Raw genomic sequence first — 26,979 nt, 5'->3', positions numbered from 1 at the left:
TGCTGTGTGCTTTAGTTATTCTACTAAAACTCCTATTCTCTCTCCATTGAAGATACATCTTCTAGATCAACTATCTTTAACTGGTTCAGAAAAGACAACAGAGGTCTCTTCAGTAGCCACATGTCTCCTACTGTAGGGCCTATGGTTTTACATGGCTTCATCTGTAAATACTCAGAACTTCAATTTGCTTTCCCTTGATTTTCATATCCCTGGGAAAGCATCATTCTTACATACCAGCAGTTGACTTCAATGCTCTTACATTATTTTTCAGTTCCTTCTAACATGGCAAACCCCAAAGAGAAAACCCCAATGTGTCTTGTGAATGAGTTAGCCCGTTTCAACAAGATTCAGCCTGAGTATAAGCTTTTGAGTGAGCAAGGTCCAGCTCACTCTAAGGTAAATATTGTCCATACTGCTTGTGCATTTATAACCACCAGGAATGTTTTCTCTTACTGTTGTAAGTGGTGCTGTGATATAAGAGTATTTTTGAGCTGTTAAGAGGGTGTCAGTGACACTGAAGTAATAAAGCAGTTTCTTAGATGGGTTTTTGACAAGTTGCTTTCTTTTTCATCCTTGCAGAGTTGGGCCAAAGGAAATGTATACTTGATTTAGGGATTGGAACTCTTCGGCTTTTCGAAAGTTTCAATTAATAAACTTTTTGTGGTTAGTATTCTGAATACCCATAATTACTTTTGTCTAAGGGCAATCAATGTTTCCAGTGTGGATTATCCAGGCCCTTGGTCTCTCCTCCTCTTGCTACTACTGTGCCTGCCTTTTGGTCATGTCATTTCTCATTAGCACTTGTACCATAGGCAGGGAAGGGAGAGGAGGTGATGAAGAAAACAGTTTTGTTTAACAGGTGACACCTCTGGTAAAAGGTTTGAAGAAGAATGGTGAAACTAGTTGGCAAAATTAGTCTTTTGGATTATCTGTGGATTTTAGGTATGTGTCATCCCTATTTCCACAAATAATGGAAAGTTGACCATCTTTTTGAATTTTTTTTTGAATTTTGTTATTTATAGCTACCTACCAGTATTTTAATCTCTTAAACTTGGCTCAAAATTTGTATAAATTGTGTGGGCTTGAAACTTCTGCACATCTAGGTATTTCCCTGTTTCTGTGTGTGGCCTTAGCATTTTTACATGTGGAGAGAATGAACAAGAGGATAAAGAATTGAGACACGGGTTTTCTGCTATTGGTTTTTCAACAGAGTTGGAATAATTTAGGGCAAGTTATTTAACCTCTCTGTGCCTCATTTCCTTGACATGTAGAACCTCAAAGCATCATATTATTGGAATCCGACGTTTTTCTTGGTATTTGTCAACAGCAGGTCTGAGGAATTTCATATTTAAGCAAAATGGAAATTTATACTTCCTGTAAAGTCAGTTTCAACACTACATTTGGGCATAATTTTATTTTTTTAATCTTCATATTTGAAAGGCAGCTAGCATATATAACTAATGTCTCTCCTACAGGATTTTTCTTTGCAGACTTTAACTTTGGGATTCCCTTTATTAACTACTTTGCTTATTTTGGGCAGGGTGGTGGGGAGGGGAGATACTATGTATGTTGTCAAAAAGACAGGGGTCCGTTGTTAATGGGCAAAGACCTTTTGGGACACTCTTGGTTAAGAGATAAAAGACACATGATTCTTTGGACACCCAGTTTTTCAGGTCTGCTCTTACAGGTTGGTGTTTTGCTTTTGCCCTTAATAGGGCCAATGAATTTTAGGTACTTTTAACTCCAGCAAAAGTGAGATTTAAACTTCAATTCACTACCAGCACTAGCTATGAAATACCACAAGGATGAAACTATCTCTATAATAACACAACAGAATCCAACAGAATGGAAGCAGCGCTGGATGGGGAAGTCCTGGAGAGAGATGAGAGTGTTAATGAAATTAACTTTTCTTTTTAGTCCTTACCCCTTCAATGCCTTTCCATGCAAGGATCACCAAAATGACCCTGGGATTTCATAGCTGTTGCAGATTGCTGCTATTTGCCTTGCCAGGCCAACCTGGATTATGAGTATATACTGTTGGCACTTAAATGATTATTAACCTCAGGAACTGCAGCAAATATATAGGAGACACCTAATGTTTCAAGGGGGGTGAAGGATTCTTTAATTTTTTTCCCCTGGTAGTGGAAGCTCTGCACTGAGGGAATCCTGAAGTTAAGACCTGCAAGAAAAATCAACAATGAAGGCAAGTTGCCCCCACCCCCTTAGGCCTACCAGTTTTTATGTTTTCAATGCAGTAGAACTGACATTGCCCCTAAAAGTTTTAGGCAGGAGGGTTTTTTTTTTTTTCCAGTTGTGGGATGAAAAAAAATCAGAAAATATCTTTCATTGTTGTTGCTAAATTCTGAAGTACATATGAAGAGTTTTTGAATATGATGTAAAACTTAGTGATAAGATTAATAGTATCACCTTATTTGAAAGAGTGAGTATGCATGATGGGGTCAGTTTTGCACTTAAAAAAGGAGGAATAAAGCTTGCCACCATGGTGGCATGCAGAGGATAGGATGAACTGTTTCAGCACCTACTCGTGATTAAAGTTGTCATGGTCTTAAGAGAGAACTTTGCTTACGGTGCATCTAATCCAGACTACCTGTAGATGCTACCGTTTTTTGTTTGTTTGTTTGTTTGTGCTGAGTCTTTACAGAAAATATTAGGCAAAATTTATAATTTGTTCCCAGATTGACTCAAGCCCTGGTCCTGATAGGGTTATATTTTCAGACCAAGGTCAACAGACATGGCATCAAAACAAACATTTTCTTAATTGTTTGAGACAACTGTGTATAAATAAAGTTATATTTGCCATGACGGGTGGTTAGAAGAATTTATTCATAATATTGATATCTTCTAAATGATCAGAGTCTAGGATTTAAAACGATGGAAGAATATTTTTATCTTTTCCCCCCCATCCTTTACTTTCATCTAGCTTTCAAGAGCACAGTTCTTTTTCCATGGCATGTTGTGCTCTTTTAGCCACTGTCTTTTTTTTTTTCCCTTAAAAATAAATGGGTTGGGGGAGAAGTATACATGGAAAAATTTATGGTCCTTTTGGCCATGGCAAGTAAAGTCCAGGTGATATGTTCAAAATTATATCAGACATCAAGGATTGAGAACTCACCATTTTCATATGTAGGTGTTTACGGTGCAGCTGACACTTGGAGACCAGCATTGGGAAGCTGAAGGAACTAGTATTAAAAAAGCCCAACACTCAGCTGCTGCCAAAGCTTTGGAAGGAACAAAATTTCCTAAACCAACAGCCCGTCCTATTCGTAGCGAAGGAAGGAATCCAGGTATTATGCGTGGGCCAAGACAGGTTCCTTTCAAAAGTGTGTCTAGAGGTACCCATTTAGTATGTATATGAATATTGCTTAACTAACGATCTTGAAAGCACAGATTATACCCTATCAATGGCAAACTTCACATTTAGTAAACCTTCATCTTAATCTAGAGGACTCTTGTACGATACATGAGTATACTAGCATAACTAGTAATACATAAAACCTTGAGTTCAATAAATTCAGTCTCCTGGCACATAGAAACAAATTCAAGGAACCTTGTCAGTGTTATTTTTTACTTTGAATCCTGTACTCTTAATGTTAATTGGTTCTTTATATCACAGTATGTTCTAATGGTTTGATATAACTAAAATTACCTAGTTTCTTCCTACAATCAAGGCTTGCACGAACCACAAAATAATCAATTGAGAGCTTAGGAAAGGGGGGAGAATTTTTAGTATAAAATCTGAATTTTTATTTGAAATTTGTATTGCCTCTTGTAATCAGCATTCCCATGATTTTCATTCTTATGCTCAGCATACTTGATGAAGGTACATTTTCGATTTGAATTTTTTTCTTTTTAAAAAAATGAATGTTTGTCATTGATGGTGTTTTTCTGTGGCTGTTGTAAAATAGCTATTCTTAAATGTGATTTAGACACTCACTTTTTAATGTCTAAAGTTTATTTTTTTTGACAACTACTCAGAAGTTTATGAACTTGAAAAAAAGAAATTTTTTTTGAATTTTATTACTTTGTTTTTTTAATTACATATAATAATTTTTAACCTTTTTTTTTTTTTTTAACAATTTTGAGTTCCAAATTTTCTCCTACTCTTCCTCCCTTTCCTTGTTGTTGAGAAGGCAAGCGATTTGATAAAGGTTATACATGTGTAATCATGATGCAAAACATTTTCATATTAGTCATGTAAAAGAAAACAGACAAAAAACCCGAGAAAAAAACAAAGTAACACTACGTTTTCCATCTGCATTCAGATTCCATCAGTTCTTTCTCTGGAAGTAGATAGCATTTTTCTTCATAGGTCAGAATTGTCTTGGATCTTTGTATGACTAAATCATTCACAGTTGATCATCTACAATTTTTGCTGTTACTGTATACAGTGTTCTCCTGGTTTTGTTCACTTTGCATCAGTTCATTTAAGTCTTTCCAGGTTTTTCAGAAAGCATCTTACTTGTATTTCTTATAGCACAATAGCATTCCATTACAATCATACCACAACTTGTTCAGCCATTCCCCAGTTGATGGGCATCCCTTCAATTTCCAGTTCTTTATCACCACAAAAAAGGCTTCTATAAATATTTTTGTATATATAGGTTCTTTTCCTTTTTTTTAAAAGCAGTCTCTTTTGGAAACAGACCTAGTAATGGTATTTCTGGGTCAAAGGATATATATGCACATTTTTATAGCCCTTTGGGCATAGTTCCAAATTGCTCTGCAGAATGGTTAGATCAGTTTACAACTCCACCAGTAGTGCATTGGTGTCCCAGTTTTCCCATATCCCCTCTAATATTTGTCATTTGGAAAAGGAAACATTTTTGGAAAAATAATAGTATACATTTCCAAATATAATGATTCTGATATCGACTAAAATCATACTTCTATGGTATAAAAGAGTGATTAGAACTTCTTTTCTTCTTTCTCTGAAAAGTAATATTGTAAGTCAAATAACATTATAAATAGCACAAGATGAAAATCTGTATAACAAACATGCTTCTAATGCCCAGATGACTCCATTATTTCAAATATTATCAGCTACATTAGAATTAACAAAATAATTTAGACAGTTCTTAGGAATTAAAAAGGTGAATTTAATCTTAGGCTTCACTAATAAACATCTGGTATGAGAACAAGAGCGGTGATAGTCTTACTGTACTAATTGCTACTCAGACCACATCTGGAATAATGTGTTCTTTTTTAGATTCAACATTTTAAGAGGAATCTGGACAAACTGGAATGTGTTCAGGGGAGGGTGACCAGGATGGTGAAGGGGTCCTTGAAACTGCTCTGTGAGGACTTATTTAAGATACACGTGTGATATTTAGCATTGAGAAAAGAGAATTTGGGGGAATCTAATGACTCTCCTCAAATCTTTGAGGTGAGAGACTAAACTTATGTTGCTTGGTTCCAGAAGGAAGAATGATGAATAGAAATAGAGATTTTAGGTTATTATGAGGAAAAATCCTAAGCTACTGTGATACCGTGATAATGTGATTTGACTTGCAGTAGAACTTAAACTTCAAATATCTAACCCTGTGTATCTGTCATTAATTTCTGAAATTGTTAAGCAACATAGATTAAATTGCTAACATACTAATAAAGTTCTCTGATATTAACTTCCTATGTGTGGAAAAATCACAGTATAATCATTCTGTTTCCTGACTTGGGATGACTATGGTTGAAGTACTTGTACCTTATATCAAGAATCTAATTAGCATACAGCATGCCATTCTTGATGACTTAATAAATTGAAGTTTTCTAATGTTGAGAAAAATAATTATTGGTGTTTTGTGTTACAGACAGTGTAACCCCAACAGTGGAACTAAATGCACTTTGCATGAAACTTGGAAAAAAACCAATGTACAAGCCTGTTGATCCCTACACAAGAATGCAGTCCACCTATAACTATAATATGAGAGGAGGTGCCTATCCCCCACGGTATGTTCTTTAGATAAGACATTTTTGCTGTATCCCTGAAAATAAAAATAAACCTTCAGATAAGACAGCACAGATAAGACCGTATTGCTTTGACCCTTCCCAGGCTTGCCCTATGTTGAAATCCATTTTCTGTGTGCTTTTTTAAACTGTTGTCTTGACACTAACAAAAGCTGGCTTTGGAAAGAGCATGTGTACTTAAAATGACTGACTTTAAAAACTTCCAGTTGTCAACAAAAAGCAGTATCAGTTTCTACTTAAATGGATCAGTACCATTAAGTTTAAGCAACAGCCAGTAACTCATTTGTTCTTCAGGCTAGGCCAATTTAAAGGATGGTTCCCAAACTAAGTCATCTAGTAACAAATAGAGAATTACAGAGACCAGACTCCCCTTTTAAGAACTGTGTTCCAAGAAAATTACAACCCACACCACACCATTTCCAAAGTATTTCACATTAATTCTCACAAATATCTTGCAAGGTAGGTATTACTCTTAGTGCAATTTTTTAATTATACTGTATGGCTTTAAAGCATAGCATTATACAGTGGAAAGAACACTGGTTCTAGAGTCAGACAACTTAGTTCAAATCCAGTCTCTGATATTTACTGCCTGTATACCTTGACAAATGGCATTTATCTCCCTGGACCTCAATTTCCTCCATCTATTTAAAAAACCAAAACAAAAAAGGAGGGAATTGGACTACATAGCCTTTGAGATCCCTTCTAGCTTTAGCTCTATGATCCTGTGATCCTAAGAATAAAAACAAATTTAGGACCAGTAAAGACCAGTTCAGTGGTAGAAATCAAGGGAGCATGTATCTTTGGTTCTTTGTCTCAGGTAACTGGATCCTAAAGCATTGAGGATTGATGAACAGAAGTCAGCATGTTATATCGTTTTAGAATAAATGATTAGCTAAATTCCAAAGAGCTTTAGACTTGAGTTCCTTACTATTCATACTACGTAGTAGTTTTGCCTTACTTTAAACTTTAAGGGTCTTTTATTATATCCATGTAAAATCCTTACTAGTGATTTAACAGGTTGGTGATGCTAGAGAAACTTTAAAGAATGTGATATTTTGAATTTTATTTTCTTAGATATTGGTCAAATAGAAAAATCTCAGAAATGTAGCTCTCCTTTCCCCTTTTCCCATACCCATTTCCTGATTATTTTTTTTTCTTTAGGTACTTTTACCCATTTCCTGTCCCACCTTTACTTTATCAAGTTGAGCTTTCCATTGGAGGACAACAATTTAATGGGAAAGGACGAACAAGACAGGCAGCAAAACATGATGCAGCTGCAAAGGCACTGAAAATCTTGCAGAATGAGCCCCTGCCTGAGAAACCAGAGGTAAGGGTCTCACTAACATTTTTGTCTGTTTATCTTTCCTAATCTGCTTCCCTGTTGTGCATTTGCCCTCTGAAAAATGCTTATGGTTTCCTAGTACTTTCGGAAAACTTTGAAATTTTGGCACCTTGCTTCCTTCATGCCATTTCTAGTATTTTCATGGAAGACTTGTAACCCTAAGGCATAATCTTTACTATGTGTCACAATAGAGTTGAGAATGGCTAATATATTCTTAGGTAGTAAAGGTTATTGTTATCTGTTAGATCCTCTTGTGAGTTTGTGCTATTACATTTATTTCAAGTGATGCCAGAACATAACACAGAAAAATTTTTTTAGATGTTTCTAAGGCTGACATTTAGTCTTAAGGAAAGATTTTCTTTATATAGAAAAATTATTTTTGCTGGGTGTGTGTGTATATGTGTTTGTTTTGTTTTTTACTACATGAGAGTATAACACTTATGAAATAAGTATCTATATGCTGTTGTGTTCATTGGGGCTGCTGCTGATATATTTTGGTACATGTAGCATAGGTGGCAATAAACCTCAGTCAGCAGGATAACAGGATTAAGGTATAAATGAGACTAGTTTGCTTTTACTTTAAATTTAAAATTTAATCATTAACATTAATATGTTAATGTTATATTTTATTGATGTATTATATGCTATATGTTACATATTATATGTAAAATAGACAATATATAACGTTAATATATTTTATTTATATGTTAATGTAATTCTGCTTAAGGAGGTAGCAGAAGACATTACTCCTCAGAGGTCATGATACTAAGGAGGAAAGTAGGCTCACATCACACTTAAAAAAGATCATATCCAGATTTTACGACCTCACTCAGCCACAACATAGTTGATAAAGAAACTGAGAGAAAATGTTCATCTTCAATCCAAACTTAAACAAGACTTGAATATATACCTGGTTTGCATTTTGGTTTCTACTTCTAAGGAAACAGACCTCTAGACTGATGATGTCTTCATGGTCATTCTTGAGCTGCAGTGTATGGTTCTGATGTGTGTGTGTGTGTGTGTGTGTGTGTGTGTGTGTCTGTCTGTCTGTCTGTCTGTGTCTGTCTATGACCTCAGATGAGCGAAACACAAGATTGATATGACAGGGTTGGTTTTTCAATTGTTTGACTTATACCGCTATTTTCCAGGGACATGTTCTTATAGAAATGATTTGCTTTTCTTCTTTCTGGGGGCAAAATAGGATGCTAAAGCAGGAGAAGGAAGGATTTAGGCTATACAAAAATAATTCCTGACAAGTTTATCAAAATGTTATTACCAAAGAAAATAGCAAATCTGTTTTCTGTGAGGGGCTTTCATTTTATTTTATGTTTATTTTTGGTTTACATCATTCATTTCCACAAGATTTTGAGTTACAAATTTTCTCTCTGTCTTTCCCTTACTCACCACCCCAAAACAGCGATCCCAGTGTATATCCCCTCTCCCAATCATCTGCTCTCTCTATCTTGTCCCCCAACCCCCTCTGACTTTCTTGTAGTGCAGAATGGATCTCCATATCCCAGTGCCTATTATTTTATTTCCCAGTTGCATATAATAATAATAATTATAACAATAATAATATTTTTTTCTAAACTTTGATTTTAAAACTTTGAATTCCAGATTCTTTCCCTTCCTCCCTCATCACCCACCCTTACTTACTGGGAAGATAAGCAATTCAATATAGGTTGTGCTTGTGTAGCTATGCAAAACATTTCCATAGTGGATATATTGTGAAAGACTGACTGTATTTCCCTCCATCCTATCCCACCCCCTACTTGTTCTGTTCTCTACTTTGACCCTGTCCCTTTTCAAAAGTGTGCTTCTAACTACCCTCCCCCCCAACCTTCCCTCCCCTCCATCATCCCCTTCCCCCCACTCTCATGTAGGGCGAGATACCCAATTTAGTGTGTATGTTATTCCCTCTTTAAGTCAAATTCAATGAGAGTAAGGTTGACCCATTCCCTTTTGCCTTCCTGTTCTTCCCCTCCATTGTAAGTTTTCCCTTGCCTCTTCTATATGAGATAATTTACCCCGTGTTGTCTCTCCCCATCTCCGCTCATTGTGTTCCTCTCTCACCTCTCAATTTCACCTTTTAAGTATCATTCCTTCCTATTCAATTGGTCCTATGCCGTCTGTCTATGTATACCTGTACATATATATTTATACGCACTCACATATGTATTCATATGCCCATATAGCCTCCTATATAGACATATATATGTATGTATACATATATATATATATATATTTATATTCCCTTCAACTATCCTCATACTGAAAAAGTTTCATAAGTTACAATTATTATTTTTCCATGTAGGAATGTAAATAGTTCAACTTTGATAAGTTCTTTATGATTTCTTTTCCCTGTTTGCCTTCTCATGCTTCTCTTGCTTCCTGTATCTGAATATCAGATTTTCTGTTCAACTTTGTTTTTTTCATCATGAATGCTTGAAAGTCCTCTATTTCATTGAATGACCGTATTTTCCCCAGAAACATTATACTCAGTTTTACTGGATAGGTGATTTCTTGGTTTTAATCCCAGCTCCTTTGCCCTCCAGAATATCATATTCCAAGTGCTTCAATCCCTCAGTGTAGAAGCTGCCAGATCCTGTGTCATCCTGATTGTGTTTCCATAATATTCAGATTGTTTCTTCTTGGCTGCTTGTAATATTTTCTCCTTGATCTGGGAACTCTGGAACCTGGCTATAATATTCCTTGGAGTTTTCTTTTTGGGATCTTTTTTCAAGAGGTGATTGGTGGATTCTTTCAACCTCTATTTTGCCCTCTGGTTCTAAAACATCAGGGCAATTTTCCTTGAGAATTTCTTGAAGAATGATTTCTAAGTTTTTTTTTTTTTTATCAAATGCTTTATTAGCTTCTAGTTTACATCATTCATTCCCGCAAGATCTTGAGTCACAAATTTTCTCCCTGTTTTTCCCCTACCCACCACCCCAAAATAGCGATCCCACTGGATATCCCCTCCTCCAATCTGCTCTCTCCCATATCTTCTCCCATACCCACTCTGACTTACCATTTGGGCACGGTGGATCTCTATGCCCCAGCGCCTGTATATCTTATTTCCCAGTTACGTGAAAAATAATAAGAGAGAGAGAGAGAGTGTGTGTGTGTGTGTATTTTAAACATTTGATTTTAAAACTTTGAATTCCAGATTCATTTCCTTCCTCCCTTGTCACCCACCCTTACTGGGAAGATAAGCAGTTCAATATAGGTTGTACATGTGTAGCTATGCAAAACATTTCTATAGTGGATATATTGGAAAAGACTGACTATATTTCCCTCCCTCCTACCCTACCTCCCACTTGTTCTATTCTCTACTTTGATCCTTTCCCTTTTCAAAAGTGCGTGTTTCCAACTTCCCTCCCCCCCCCAGCCTGCGCTCCCTTCCATCATCCCCTCTCTCATCTGCTTCACCCCTATTCTCCTTTAGGGTGAGTTACCCTGTTTAGTGTGTATGTCATTCCCTCCCTAAGCCAAATTCAATGAGAATAAGGTTGACCCATTCCCTTTTGCCTCCTGTTCTTCCCCTCCATTGTAACCATTTTCCCTTGCCTCTTCTTATGAGATAGTTTACCCCATTCTGTCTCTCCCCATCTCCTCTCATTATATTCCTCTGTCCCCTCTTAATTTCACCTTTTAAGTATCATCCCTTCCCATTAAATTGGTCCTGTGCCCTCTGTCTATGTATACCTGTACATATATACATACATACATTCACATATGTATTCATATGCCCATATATACACACATACACACACATTTCTATTCCCTTCAATTATTCTCATACTGAGAAAAGTTTCATAAGTTACAATTATCATTTTTCTATATGGGAATGTAAATAGTTCAATATGATAAGTTCCTTATGATTTCTTTTCCCTGTTTACCTTCTTGCTTCTCTTGCTTCTTGTATCTGAATGTCAGATTTTTCTATTCAACTGGTTTTTTCATCAAGAATGCTTGAAAGTCCTCTGTTACACTGAATGATCATATTTTCATTGGAACATGATACTCAGTTTTGCTGGAGAGGTGATTCTTGGTTTTAATCCCAGCTCCTTTGACCTCTGGAATATCATATTCCAAGCCCATCGATCCCTCAGTGTAGAAGCTGCCAGATCCTGGGTTATCCTGATTGTGTTTCTACAATATTCTGATTGTTTCTTCTTGGCTGCTTGTAATATTTTCTCCTTAATCTGGGAACTCTGGAACCTGGCTATAATATTCCTAGGAGTTTTCTTTTTGGGATCTTTTTCAGATGATTGGTGGATTCTTTCAACCTCTATTTTGCCCTCTGGTTCTAAAACATCAGGGCAGTTTTCTTTGAGAACTTCCTGGAAGATGATTTCTAGGTTCTTACTTTGGTCATGGCTTTCAGGTAGTCCAATAATTTTTAAATTCTCTCTCCTGGATCTATTTTCCAGGTCAGTGTTTTTTCCAGTGAGGTATTTCACATTGCCTTCTATTTTTTCATTTGTTTGGATCTGTTTAATAGTAATAATAATAGTAATAGTAATAATAGTATCCTGATTTCTCATAAAGTCACTAGCTTCCATTTGCTCCAATCTAATTCTGAAGAAATTATTCTCTTTAGTGAGCTTTTGAGATTCTTTTTCCATCTGGCAAATTCAGCTTTTTAAAGCATTCTCCTCATTGCCTTTTTGAGCCTCTTTTGCCATTTGAGCTAGTCTATTTTTTAAGATGTTTTTTCTTCAGTCAGGTTGTTGACTCTCATTTCATAATTTTCTTGCATTGTTCTCATTTCTCTTCCCAATTTTTCCTCCACTTCTCTTATTTGGTTTTCAGAATCCTTCTTAAGATCCTCTGTGGTCTGTAACCACCTCGTATTTTTCTTGGAAGAAAGTATTTCTGACTTCATTATCTTCCTCCTGTTCCATGCTTTGATCCTTTTTGTCCCTAAAGTAGGAGTGTAAAGTTGGATTGCTCTGCTTGTTTTGCTTCCTTTGCCTGCTCATGTTGCCACTTGATTACTTGACTTTTGGGCTTTTTGCCACAGTAGGACCCTGCCACCAGACAGGAGAGCTTCTTACCAAATGCTGAGATTTTCTTAGCTGCTGAAGGTATTAGTTGGGTACCCTCTCTGAAGTCTCCACAGGCTCTGGCAAACTGGTCGCACACTCCAGGACCTCCACCCTCTCACTTAGACCTTAGTATGTATGAATTCATAATTCTGAAAACCACAGCTGCTAGTGATCTGAAGTCCCTCCAGCCAGTGGCTGGTCAGGCCTGCCCTGAGGCTAAAACCTCAGGCTCATGCGGGGCTGGGGTCATCTCCCAGAGCATTGGGCTGGCTGCTTCCTGCCAGCCTGCCAGGATCTCCTCAGTGGGAGGTTAGCTTCTCTGTGTCATTTCTGTAGCTCCAAAGTTTGTTCAGAGTCACCTTTTACACGAATTGGAGTTGGTGGGAGCCGGAGCCAGCAGAAGTCCTGTGTCTGCTCTGCTATCTTGACTCTGCCCCTAGAAAGGAAGCTAGTTGATGTTAAAGATTGTTTCATTTTTGTCTTTGCACCCCCAGAGCCGGTACAGTACCTTCCAGTCTTGACTGGAGGAGAGGCTTTGTTCAGGCTTGTCAGGGTACAGGGGAGTATCCCTGGAAAAATTCAAGTCCTCAAACCTTCTTTCGGTAAAAGTGGCAAGGTTTATTGTCTAGGTTCTTTTTTCTGATCATGGCTTTCAGGTAGTCCAATAATTTTTAAATTATCTCTCCTGGATCTATTTTCCAGGTCAGTGGTTTTCCCAGTGAGATATTTCACGTTGCCTTCTATTTTTTCATTTGTTTGGATCTGTTTAATAGTATCTTGATTTCTCATAAATCCTTAGCTTCCATTTGCTCAAATCTAAATCTTTTCAGTGAGCTCTTGAAATTCTTTTTCCATCTGCCCAGTTTGGCTTTTTAATGCATTCTTCTCCTCATTGGCTTTTTGAGCCTCTTTTGCCATTTGAGTTTTTCTATTTTTTAAGGTGTTATTTTCTTCAGTCAGGTTGTTGACTCTCTTTTCATGATTTTCTTGCATCATTTTCATTTCTAATCCCAATTTTTCTCCCACTTCTTTTATTTGATTTTCAAAATCCTACTTAGTCTCCTCTATGGCCTGCAACCAGTTCATATTTTTCTTGGAAGCTTTTGGTGCAGGAATTCTGACTTTGTTGTCTTCCTCCTGTTCCATGCTTTGATCCTTTTTGTCGCCAAAATAGGAATCTAATATTGGATTGCTGTGCTTGCTTTGCTTGCTCATGTTGTCACTCAATTACTTGACTTTTGAGCTTCTTGCCACAGTAGAAATCTGCTTCCAGAGAGGAGAGCTTTGTCCCAGTTTTCACAGCTGCCAGAGCTATTAGTTGGGTGCCTTCTCTAAAACCTCCCCAGGCTCTGCTCCCTGGTCACACACCTTAGGACCCCACTCAGGACAGTGATCCAGATCCAAGCAGGTTAAAGAAATTGTGATTTCCCCTCAGCATGGTCCCTTGGTCCCCCTCTGATCTGCACGCCAGGAGCTCTGGAGCAGCCACATGGGGGCAGCTGCACAGCTGCCGCTCCTCCTCTTGCTTTCTGCTTCTGGGGGCAGAGGCCAGACTGCACTCAGTCACCCTGTTCCCAAAGTCCACACTGATCCTTTACTTTGCCTTTGTCTTTTATGGATTGACAATTCTGGAAACTGCCACAGCTGGTGGTGGTCCACTCTAGCTGCTGCTGGTCGGGGCTGCCCTGGGGCTAAAACCAAGAGCTCCCGAGGCTGGGCTCTGCTCCCAGCGCTCTGTGATGGACTCTTCCTGTTGGCCTGCCAGGCTACCTTCAGCAGGAGATTTGTTTATCCCTGTGTCACCTTGTGGGTTCTGTAGCTCTAAAGTTTGTTTAGAGTCATATTTTATAGGTTTTTGAGGTGGTTATGGGGGGAAGCTCAGTGAAGTTTTCCTGTTTCTATGCCACCATTTTGGCTCTGCCCCCCAGGAGCTTTCATTTATATAGCATATAACTCAGTGAAATGAGGGTCACAACATTTGTATTACCTATCTCAGGCTCAAATGAAATAATGTATATAAAGCACTTTGCAAACTTTTAAAGTATTATAGAAATGTTTTTCATTATTACTATTATTCTCTAAATGTTGTTCAGACTATAGAAAAATTGTGTTTCAAAAGAAACACGTTGTTTTTTTTAGCCTCTTTTGCACAATGTTAGGGAATAAGTAAGTAAGTAATACCCAGCAATGTAAAATACAGTCAGTATTTTGGGTCAGGCATATTAGGGTTCCTTGTGGTATTTGTCATAATATTATTGAAAAAGGAGCAAAAAGATTTTAGTACATTTGTATCTCTTAAATCTGGTGACATAACCTTGATGAAAGTAAGACTATGAAGCTTGAACATCTTTAAGATTAATGTGCAAATAATTCTTTTAGTTAAATTTTCATTGGCCCATTTACAGCTTATGAAATATGTGCCATGAGTATATTTTAAATTGATTTTTGCCATTGAATCATAATGGCATAAAGCCTTATACTTGTAAAATTAGTAGGTATAACATTTCATGAAGGGAACATATTAATGAATTGTTAATGCAAATAATTGTTCTACAGTGTAATCAAGGGTCTCCTTAGGCTTATATTAAGCAGTTGAATAAAGTTAAAGAAAAGATCCCTTTAGAGAGTGATGGTTCACTTGTATATATTATTGCTACATAGACTTTCAATGTAATGCTATTGTAGATGATAAAACCTTGACATAATACAGTTAGTTTGTAAAGGGCAAGTGGATATACTGTGACCAACATCAGCATTATAAAGGACTTTTAGTACATTTAACTTTGTTTTAAGTTTTATTGGTGTTTTTGTTTTTATATCATGATCTTTTCCAAATATATCCTCTGCCTTCCCTTATAACTAAGATAACATCAACTGGAAAACAGTTTTATGGGAATGAGGTTTAGACCAACATCTTTTTATCATATACCACACAGTATGTTCAAAATAGATATGTGACCAGAATACAAAAGGTAATGCCATTTTAAAAAGTAGAGGAGAAAAAGATAAGATACCTTTCATATCTGTCGCCAAGAGGAGTTTTTGACTAAGCAAGGGTTCGGATCCATTACAAAAGATACAATACATAATTTATATAACATGAAATTAAAAACTTTTACATGAATAAAGCTAATACAAAAAGGGATGCTCTTGATTGGGGGGAAAATCTTTGCATCTTATGATATCTAAAAAGGGTATATTACTCAAGATCAATGTACATACATGAAAAACGAGCCATTTTTCAGTAGATAGGAACCGACTATAATAAGCTTGACCCCACAGAAGAGATATAAGGAGGTACTTCCCCTCTTCTTTGTAGAAGCAGGGGATTACGGGTGTGGAACGCTACATATATCACTTTTTCAATATCTTAGTTTTGCTGAACTGTTTTTTTTCTTTCCTTTTTTTTGTTATAAGGAAAGGCTCTCATGGTGAAGTAGGGGAGGAAGAAATTAGGAAATGTCATAATGTAAAAACAACTTATCAGTAATTTAAGAAAAATAAATGTTCTTACCCTTTGATCCAAAGAACTCCCAAAGGAGTTTAAAGATAGAACAAAAGCCCAAGTGAACCAAAATATAATTACAACATAGCAGCTAAGTATTAAAGTGGATAAAACACTCAATTGGGAGTCAGGAAGACTTCTGTTCATATCTGCCTCAGAAACTTTACTAACTGGGTAAGTCACTTAACTGCTGTTAATTTCCTCATCTGTAAAATGGTGATAAAAAAAATTAGGATCAAATAATATAATACTTGTAATGTGCTTAGCACAGTGCCTGGCACCTAATAAGTGCTATATAAATGCTTATCATAATTATATTTGTGGTAGTACTTATTTTGTTAGTAAAAAAACCAGAAACCAAGTTGATGTACATTGAATGGTTAGATAGATTGTGGTATACAATTACAGTGGAATATTACTGTACCCTAAAGAAACAGTGAATATGAAGAATATAGACAAAAGAGAGGACTTCTAGAATTGATGCCAAGTAATGTAAGCAAAATCAAGAAAACAACATATGCAATGATCATAATAGTGTAGAGATAGCAAATAAAACCTCCAAAAACTACAGTTAAAATGACCAAGTTTCCTCAAAGAAAACCTTGTATATACTGGCAGTCTTTTTTTTTTAAACATTTAATTTTTATCTTTTTCTCTTACATATAAACAAAAATTTTTAACATTTGTTTATCAAAATTTTGTGTTCCAAATTCTCTCCTTGCCTGCGTCCCCTTGTCCTTTCCTAAAAAGGCAAGCAATTTGATATATATTACACATGTGCAGTTATATAAAACATTTACATATTATCCATGTTGCAAAAGAAAATGCAGACCAAAAATCCCAAGAATAATAAAGACAGTAAAAAAGCATGTTTCGGGGCGGCCAGGTAGCACAGCGAGTAAGAGCACCGGCTCCAGTGTCAGAATAACCTGGAGATAGAACCCCGGGCTCAGACACTCAGCACCACACCCAGAAATAACTGGCCATGTAACCTTGAAGTTACTTAACCCCGATTGCTTAAAAAAAAAATATATATGTTTCACATCTGCATTCAGACCATTAATTCTTTGGAGGTGGATAACATTTTTCATTGTAACACCTTCATAATTGTTTTGGATCATTATATTGCTGAAAATAGCTATTGTTTACAGCTGATCATCTTACAATATTGCCATTACTATGTAATGGCTTCCCAGGTTTTTTTGAATGTATTCTGCTCATCATTTTTTTTATAATTAGTTAATTTATTTTTAGTTTTCAACATCCACTTTCATAACATTTTGAGTTTTAAATTTTCTCCCCCACCCTCACCTCTCTCCTCCCCAAGATAGCGTGCAGTCAGATTTAGGCTGTACTTATACATTCATATTAAACATCTTTTCACATTAGTCATGATGGAAAGAAGAATTAGAACTAATGGGAGGAACCATGAAAAAGAGAAACAAAACATAACAAAAGAAAAGGAGAGCAAAAAGTATGCTTCCATCTGCATTCAGACCCCAAAGTTCTTTCTCTGGATTCGATAGCATTTTCCATCATGAGTCTTTTGGAGTTGTTTTAGATCCTTGCATTACTGAGAAGAGCTAAGTCTATCAAAGTCAGTCATCTCACAATATGGCTGTTACTGTGTACAATGTTCCCTTGGTTCTGCTCACTTTACTCAGCATCAGTTCATCTAAGTCTTTCCAAGTTTTTCTGAAATCTGCCTGCTCATCATTTCTTATAGCACAATAGTATTCCATTACATTCATATATCACCACTTGTTCAACTATTCTCCAATTTATGGACATCCCCTCAATTTCTAATTCTTTGCTGCCACAAAAAGAGCTTCTAAGGGGCGGCCAGATAGCACAGCGAGTAAGAGCACCGGCTCCAGTGTCAGGATGACCTGGAGATTGAATCCTGGGCTCAGACACTCAGCACCACACCCAGAAATAACTGGCCTTGTAACCTTGAGCAAGTTACATAGCCCCGATTGCTTAAAAAAAAAAAAAGAGCTTCTATTTGGGGCAGCTAGGTGGTGCAGTGAGTAGAGCACTGTCCCTGGAGTCAGGAGGACCTGAGTTCAAACACGGCCTCACTTGACACTTACTAGCTGTATGACCTTGGGCAAGTCACTTAATCCCAATTGTCCTGCCTTCCCCCCTCCAAAAAAAAAAAAGACAAAAAAGAGCTTCTATAAATATTTTTGTACATATAAGGTTCTTTTTTTTTTTTTATCTCTTTGGGATACAGAGCTAATAGTGGTAATGCTGGGTATATATGTACATTTTTATAGCCTTTTGGGATAATTGGGCCACCTTACAGCTTCATCAGCAGTATATCATTGTATCTAAGACAGGGTTACATGTTCTAGATGATAATTGCCATCATCTTCTCAGAGGGCAGTTATCCTGAGGTTGTTAATGTTATCCCTAGCTAGCATATAGGTGATATAGGTGAAAGCAGCTCCTAATGAGGGAACTCCCTTAACCAATGCAGATTAGCCACTTCTGTGCACTTAATAGGTCCTAGAGAGTTGTTCAGGACACTGAGAAATTAAGTGACATGCCCAGGGCCACAAGAACCAGTTTGGGTTAGAGGCAGGACTTGTATCCAGGTTATCCTGACTTGGGGACCAACTCTAGATCCACTTGCTGGCTCTTAGTAATTATGGAACTTAACACATTTCTATTCTTATTTTTTTTTTATTAAGCCATTGGGGTTAAGTAACTTGCTCAAGGTTACACGGCCAGTTAGTTTGTGTGGGTGTTAAGTATCTGAGGCTGGAACCGATCCTGGGTCTCCCAACTCCGGGGCTGGCTCTCTTACTCATTGTGCCACCTGGCCGCCCCTTTTTTTCTAATTTTTTTTCTTTTTGGAGGGCAATTGGGTTTAAGTGTCTGAGGCCATATTTGAACTCAGGTCCTCCTGACTCGAGGGCCAGTGCTCTATTCACTGTGCCACCTAGCCACCCCAACACATTTCTTTTCTGTTCACTTTACAAATTTAATCTATATCAAGGGATCACTTTAACCACTATTGTGACACATCCATTCACCTATATGGGGGAATGAGGCAGCTGTTTAAAGTTCTAGGGAACCAGTGACAAATGGTTTAGAAAGTGGAGCAAAATCCTGAGAACTTAGGTAGGTAAAGTGTAGTTCACTATCTGTGAAGGCCAAGGGTATTCACTTCCCATTGTTTTCATATATTGCTAGTAGAATTGTAATAATTACCAATGGTCATAGGCTTGGTTTTTCCTCTTAGTCAAAAAACATACTGCTTGAATCATTATCCTAGCCTAAGATAGATTTTTGATAGGTGATATAATCAGAAATAAAAACAGAAAACTTTAACCTTGGATCAGAGTCTTTTATGGGCTCATGGAGTATAGGATCATTTATTTAGAGCTTGAAAAGGTCTCAGAAATCATTTAGCTTAGCCCTTGAATTTATAGATGAGGAAACAAAATAATAGAGAGATTAAGTGCAGGTCATATAAACATTGAGTAGTGGAACTGAGATCTAAGTCCATTTTCTCTTTTCTCTAAATCAAGCATTCTTTCTACTTTACTATGCTGAATCTCTGTAAGGATTCTGGAGTCCAGCACCATTATTTTGGAGTTGTAGGAAGGAAGGTTCAGAAATTAAGTGATTTTTCCAGGGCCACACAGGTAATTCAAGGCATAGGCTTGGGTTTCTTGACTATAGCATATGATAGGGTGGGATGTGCAGCACACTTAACATTTCACCATGCTGCTTCTCATGCCTACTAGCCCAGTGCTTTCTCTACTATTCCCATATTTCTCATGGAATCCTTAGCTTTAGTTGAAACATGATTGTTTATTTTATTGATGCCTTTTGTCTTTATATTATAGTCATTTCCCATCCAGACTGAACTCTCTCTTGTGACAAAAAGATAAGGCAAAACATCCAACATGCACATTGAGTCTAATTGTATATACAATATTGATCCCAGTATTCCCCCTTCCTCTGCTAGGAAGGAGAAGGTAATACTTCGTTATTTCTTTGCTGGGACTTTCATTGGTTTTTTCCATTACACTTCATCTTTTAGTGATCTTTTCCCTCACATTATAATAATTGATGATCTTTTGCTTCTGTTTCTGCTCTGCATCACTTCATGTGAATCAATTCCCACATTTCTCATATTTGTCATTTCTTACTGCACAAAAATGTACAAAAATGTTGCATTTTATTCATTTTTCAGCCATTCTTCAATAGAAAGACATTGCTCCCACCAAGAGTGTTGCTGTGAATATTTTGCCAAGTACTAGATCTTATTACTGTCTATGATTTCCTTGAGGAAGTCAAATATCCAGATCCAGTAAGTAGTAGGATTGCTTGCTAGACTGAGCAAAACGAACAATTTAGTCACTTTTCTTGCATAATTCCAAATTGAAATACAGGATAATTGGACCACCTTACAGCTTTGTCTGCAGTATATCATTGTGCCTAAGACAGGGTTACATCTTCTAGATGATAATTGCCATCATGTTCTCAGAGGGCAGTTATCCTGAGGTTGTTCATGTTATCCCTAGCTAGTCAGCTCTCTTACTTACTTGAAGAATTTAAAGGAGGAATGGTCTATGTGGGGGTTACACGGCTGAGTCTTTCAGATACCAGTGATCTTATTGCTGAAGTAAGCCAGTCTAAATAGGATTTAGTTATAGATGAATGATGAGACTAATGTTTTATTAGGTAAGTGTTAAACACTGATCCTAGCATTCAAAGCCATTTGTAACCTGGTTCAGTTCCACCTCTTCCGCCTTTTCCCACCCTAATTTTTGTCATTTAGCCCACATTTCAGCTAAACTGGATTATTCTCCACCTCCTCTTTTCATCCTGCCTTCTTTAATCCTCTTGTCTTTGTTCACTCTAACTTCCATTCCTAGAAGTACAATTGCTACTGTCCCTTAAAAACCCTTAAAAACTTCATGAAATCCTCCCTGACATCTCTCCACTCTACCACTCCAGATAAAAAAAATAATCACTGTCCTAACATTTCTTATTATACTTTATCAGCCTTTCTTTCATAGCCTGTCATACTCTTTTTCATATCGTAGTTGTGCGTGTGTGTGCGAGTGAGAGCTAGAGAGAGAGCTAAGCACAGTGCCTGGCACCTGAGAGGTGCTTAGCAAATAATAGTTAACTTCACTTCTACCCCTAGCACTGTGAACTCTTTTGAGTGCGAGGTTTCTATTGTCTCTGTATTTTTAAGTTCCTGTAACCCAGCACTGATTCTTTCAAGTAGTAGATAATAGTGCTGAGTTGAATTAAATTAGTTGAATTAAGGATGAAACTAGGGATTCAGTAGGCTTTTTTTTTTTTTTTTTTTTTTTTTGCTTTTTGGAGGGCAATTGGGGTTAAGGAACTTGCCCAAGGTCACACGGTTAGTAAGTGTTAAGTGTCTGAGGCGAATTTGAATTCAGGTCCTCCTGACTCCAGGGCTGGTGCACCACCTAGCCGCCTCCTAGGCTTTTTTTTAATCTGTCTGAATTATTTGGTGTATAGGAGCCATACACATTTGGTGTATCTAGAGTTGGAATGAAACTCAGAAGTCATCTAATGTGGGGCTTCTTAAACTCTTTCCAGTCATGACCCCTTCAGCACTCCTTAACTAGTACAATCTCATTATACAGATGAGGAAACTGAGGCCCAGAGAAGCTGAATGGTTTGCCCAAGGTCATGTGGCAAGTTAGTGTTGGTTTAGGGAGCAGAGATTCAAACTAAGGTTCTTTAACTCCAAATTCACTTCTTTTTAAATTCTGTTTTACTTTTTAAAGAACACCATGCAGAGTAACTTCACTACAGTTTCTCTAAAGCCCAGATAAGAGTATATAAATTATTTTTTCTACATAACAAAAATAATCTTGCTACTACTATTTTTCTCCCTGGTTCCTTTAGTAAGCTTTGACTGAGAGTTCATCCTCCTCTGATTTAAAAAAAAATGTACACCCTGTACAGATAGGCTTTCTTTCTCACAAGAGTTTATAGTAACAACAAAAATAGAAGTATGTGTTTAAGTTAATAAACTACCAGAAATGCCATACAATATAATTTTGACTGGGCCAAAAGTACAGTGAAATTAGATAGGAATGAAAATGCAAAGAGAAGAGAATTAGATCATTAATAACATTTATATGTCCACTGAGAACATAATTAGAGGCATGGTTATGGTCTCAGTGACATTAAAGTGAGATTTTTCACTTAGAGTTTAATTTCATTTTCCTTTACCCTTAGAACTGCTGCTTTTGTTTTTTTTTTCAGGGTAAGATATACCTTTTCCACTTCCCAGCTCTGCTGCTAGTTTGTTTGCTGTTGGCAATGTGTTTAACTTCTTTGACCCTTAATTGTCTCATTGTCCACCTGATGAACACATTGAAATGTATAGCACATATACAGTATTGAGCAACTTGTGTAGACTTCCATGTGTTGCTATGGTCCTGTCTACATCTAAAGATCTATGATCTTGGGTTCTAGTCCAGCATTGCCTTGCTTTGAGAAATTTTTCAAGAGAAGGAAAATGGACTTATAAGATATTTTAAATTCTCCTGCTACTACTTGATGATCAAAAGATCAGTTTAGAGAAGTCAAGAAAGATGAAGACTGATAAAAGGCCATTAGGCTTGGCAATTAAGATAAAAACTAAATAACCTGTTTATGGCCAAGTTTCTATTCTTACATTTCTGGTCCCCCGAGTCCCAAACATTTTCCAAATCCTTTGCTGAACGTCTTCACTGGGTAAAGGAAATTATACACTTCTACTGTGATAGTGGACTTTTCCAAGAACATTGCTCTCTCAATCTCTTTTCAAGTCTGACTACATCTTCCATTATCTTATGTCATCATTAAACTTTTAAAATACATTGCTTTGTTTAACTAGAGGCTTGTGAAATATTGTATAGAATTCAAAGGATTAGCATTAGTTTGCATCCCAAAGTTAACAAGTAGAACATTAGTAAAAGTCTTGTCAGCATCATATCAGCCTCTTCTTTGTCTCCTGTACTCCCCAGTACAAGAGACAGTATAATCAATGTAAGATTACTTTTCAAATCAGTATAAGATTACTTCAAATGCAAAAAATCCTCCAAAATTCTAAAATTCTGTGTAGAGAGGCTTATATTTGAACACATGTTGATCGTTTAGTAGGTTATGAATCTTCCAGAATCAGATTTGGTTTACTGTTGCCAATTAAAGATTTAATGGTTGGGGCAGCCAGGTAGCACAGCGAGTAAGAGCACCGGCCCTAGTGTCAGGATGACCTGGGGATCGAATCCAGGCTCAGATACTTAGCACCCACCCAGAAACATCTGGCCTGTAACCTTGAGCAAGTTACTTAACCCCAATTGCTTAAAAAAAAAAAAAAAGATTTAATGGTCAAGATGTTGCCCTAATCAGGAGTGACACATGTCTGCGATGGAATTTAGCCCCAAGAATATCCAAAGAGATTTACTTATGTTTTTGCCTTAGCTGGGTAGATTGTTGGTGGTAGATTTGAGACACAATACAACTTGAGTTTAATAGGCTGTAACTTATTTTGTAATACAATAGCAAACTGTATATGCTTTATTTTGTCCAGTTTAAAAGTTTAATACCCATCAGGCAAAGGTTTTTGAAGGCTTTTAGTTTTGTAGTCTCATCAAGCAAGTTACCAGACAACTTCAAAATGTGATTGTTTTTAAATGACTGATCTTCTAGGTGAATGGAAGAGAACCAGATGATGAAAATCTCAATAAATCTGAAATAAGCCAAGTGTTTGAGATTGCACTTAAACGGAACTTGCCTGTGAATTTTGAGGTAAGCTTATTAATAAGCAAGAATGAAAGTTCATACTAAGAAGTATTCAAGGTGTTCATTTTGGAGAAAGTGAGGATAAACTATGCAATTTTTTATAATTTGAAACCCTTGATTTAACCTTGGAGTTTAGTTATTTCTCTAGGCAGTCTTTGAGAGTTTTCCCAAGATCCTTTTGAGAAATTATCTTTTAAAAAGCTACTTATATACTGCTTTTAAGAATTAAATCCTACCTTTCCAACTACATATGCTTAAAATAAATCCCACTGTAAGAAATCCAAAATAGAAAGCAAGTATTGTACTTGGATTACCTAAAAAGACAGTAAATCCAATCAATTTGGGAAGGTAAAGAGAAAAAGGTTTTTATTTTCCAAAGGTACTTTAATTATTTGCAAATTCTTATTTGGTTTTGATTTGCACATATGAATGTACAAAGGATACTTTATCCTTTTCCCAATGTGTCTAGTAGTTTCAAAAACAGTTTCAGAGTTTCATTTTTTAGAAATTGTAGCTGGATACTTCGACATTTTCTCCTGTTTTTACCTTTAAGACTGAAAACAGCTAATGCAAACTTTCAAGAGTTCTCAACTTTTGTTGAATACTATAACATCAGGTCAAAAAAATACCATTTTACTTAACGCTTACTAGCCATATGACCTTGGGCATGTCACTTAACCCCAATTGCCCTGCCTTCTCCCCTCCAGAAAGAAAAAAAAAGTACCATTTTAGAGAAATGCTTGTTATTTCAATGATAAGGAAAGGTATAGTTTCTGAATGTATTATTCCCCCTTAAACAGGATAGTTATAATTTACTATCTTGCAAAATACTTAGGTCTTAACTATTAAAATGTAGCATTTTTATAGGCACACTTAATTTGGTATTTTACCCATGAATGTAGCCCTAACCTTAATCCTATTTCTAACTATATTTTATTTATATATGTGAAAATGTAGGAGCTCCCTCTGGTGGTTAATACATCTTTAAAATAAACCCCTTTTTTAACCCCCAAACCCTTTTTTTAACTTAAAACTGTACTGTTTTGAGTGTTTCCATGTAATTATTTAAAAGTTTACATACTCTATCATAAAAGCCCTCATACTCTATCATGTTTCTAGTAACGACTTTTGCAGATTATTCCCTGACTGAATTAATTTTTTGATGCAGATGTAGGCTAAATTAGAAAACAAGTCTAAATGAAATAATTTGATAGAAAAGACTAGAGAGAATTGCATTATCTGGTACTTCAATTAAACTAATACAGAGTTTAAATGTTGATAATACATTTGCAAATGCAAATGGAAGTGTGATACTATTGTGTGGTGGGATCACTAGTGGGCATTAGTACAGTGTTGTATATTCATATCAGTCAGCAGTAGAGATTTTAAAAAAGTAAATGTAAAGTAAAAGTAAACAGTAAAAAAAATCAAAATGATGAAACTGCATCTAATATTTGAGCAAAAAAGTTGATTATATATAAAGCATTGCTGGAAAATATTCCTGAGATGTACAAATAGAGCCATCAATTTATAGTAGCAGAATTGTGGAGCTAGATGGGACATTGGAGATTGAGCTCAGCACTCCTTCGTGTTATAGAGGTGAAAATGGAGGTCTCAAGAGGGGAATGAATTTTCCCAAACTTGTGTAACTACAACATGACAGGGCTGGAACACAAACCCAAGTCTTCATTTTGAAGACAATGTGTGTCTTCTTATGCCACGCGGTTTTGATCATTCTGGGGGGTAACATGATGAGTCTGAGATAGAATTTATGGGGCATCAAGAAATAGGATGAAGAGGAAAAACAAAAACACACGCAAAAATATAGCAGAAATTCCTAGCAGTTAATGATGAACTGCTTCCTCAAACAATGTGTTGTAATAGGCCAACATGATTTTTATTAAAAGTAATTGTGTTAATTAATAAAGTTGCATACATTATATTGTATCTTTCTGTACATATTTGCCATATTTGCAAAGCATAACCATACTGGGAAGGAATTAAACGTCCAGTGTCCTCTCCAGCCACAGCTGCTTTGGCTCTCAGCCTTGTTGTGAAGTCATTTGTTTGTCTTCAGTCTCTTTCCTCTGGCTGTCAAAACCTCCTTTTGAGAAGCAGTGATATTTCCCTCATTGTGTTTTGGGTCAGTTGATATGTTCCCTCTAAGACCAGAGGTAGCTGTGTCATAAAATGTGGTGGGGTGGGAACTTATTGCTTGGATACGTTCTGTCTCTGCTAGGAACCTGCTGTGGGACTTTGGAATTACCAAGGATGCTATTATCTTTTAGTACTGCATTCTAGCTTATAGAACCCTAGAGGAGCCAGAAGGGGCCTTAGAGACCATCACGTCCAACCCCCTCATTATACAGATAAAGATACTGTGGTTTCAAAATGTTAAAGTGACTTGGCCAAGGGAGTGACCAATGCTGGATTTGAACTCAGGTCTTATGGCTCCACATCCAGTGTTGTTTCTGTTGTGCTACAATAATGCTCCACTGTGTCACTTCTTGGGTTCAATTGTTTTGTCTGCAAAATGAAGAAAATCTCCCATGCTACTGCAAGCCAACTTGTAGAGTGAGAATGAGTTCTCTTGAGAGCCTTGAAAGATGCAAGCGTGAAGGGGGAAACAACAAAACACCTTTGAAAGATCAGTGAGAAAAATGTCCCTTTATATACATTTCCTTGAGATGCCATATATCTCATTTAGAAATTCTGTCCTTTGACCCCCATTCTGTATTTCATGTTAATGAACTTTGCTGTAACCAGTGTCCCCTACCATTTTTAATAAGTGTTTATCACGCTTTCACTCAGTTTTTCCCTCTGAAACAGGTCACCAGGGAGAGTGGCCCACCTCACATGAAGAGTTTTGTGACAAAGGTATCAGTTGGTGAATTCATGGGTGAAGGTGAAGGAAAAAGCAAGAAGATTTCAAAGAAAAATGCTGCTATAGCTGTCCTTGAAGAACTAAAGAAATTACCCCCACTTCCAACAGTTGAAAAAATGAAGCCACGAATAAAAAAGAAAACAAAATCAATAGTTAAGGTCAGAATACTTTCTTTTTTTGTCACAGTTTTATTGATGTGTTTTCTTATTACATTACATACATTTACAGATTGAGAACTCTTGTGATGAAATTAAACAGTTAAGTTAAACTATAATAATACAGTGACTTCATCTGAAAGTGCATGCAACATTTCATATCTGTAGTACCTGCCCTTCTCTATTTAAAAAAAAAATTAACAAATCTGTTATTTCTCCTTCTTATGCTTCACTCCATTAAAAAAATTCTTTCAACAAATATCCAT

The 26,979-nt window shown here is 36.6% G+C and overlaps 1 protein-coding gene across 11 annotated transcripts in view; it reads left to right on the top strand.

The window, feature by feature from the left end:
- Nucleotides 1–26,979, top strand: part of STAU1 (staufen double-stranded RNA binding protein 1) — a 63,352-nt gene that overhangs the window by 22,807 nt on the left and 13,566 nt on the right. For 3 of the 11 annotated variants that reach the window (XM_069072370.1, XM_069072369.1, XM_069072371.1), the window contains 6 exons: nt 272–396; nt 3,149–3,353; nt 5,826–5,964; nt 7,144–7,309; nt 23,582–23,680; nt 26,486–26,716. In XM_069072370.1, coding sequence (XP_068928471.1) covers nt 272–396; nt 3,149–3,353; nt 5,826–5,964; nt 7,144–7,309; nt 23,582–23,680; nt 26,486–26,716 — 965 coding nt within the window. Of the gene's footprint in view, nt 1–271; nt 397–2,142; nt 2,204–3,148; nt 3,354–5,825; nt 5,965–7,143; nt 7,310–23,581; nt 23,681–26,485; nt 26,717–26,979 lie in introns of all 11 variants that reach the window. The other 8 variants (XM_069072378.1, XM_069072377.1, XM_069072380.1 and 5 more) reach the window with 6 other exon arrangements.

The sequence above is a fragment of the Petaurus breviceps genome, unplaced genomic scaffold, assembly GCF_028583685.1.
Source record: "Petaurus breviceps papuanus isolate PSGF00001 unplaced genomic scaffold, PetGlider_PUasm1.0 90847, whole genome shotgun sequence".
Classification (NCBI taxonomy): Eukaryota; Metazoa; Chordata; class Mammalia; order Diprotodontia; family Petauridae; genus Petaurus; species Petaurus breviceps.
Note: the sequence above shows the minus strand (reverse complement) of the source record. Positions and strands in the feature narration are given on the sequence as shown.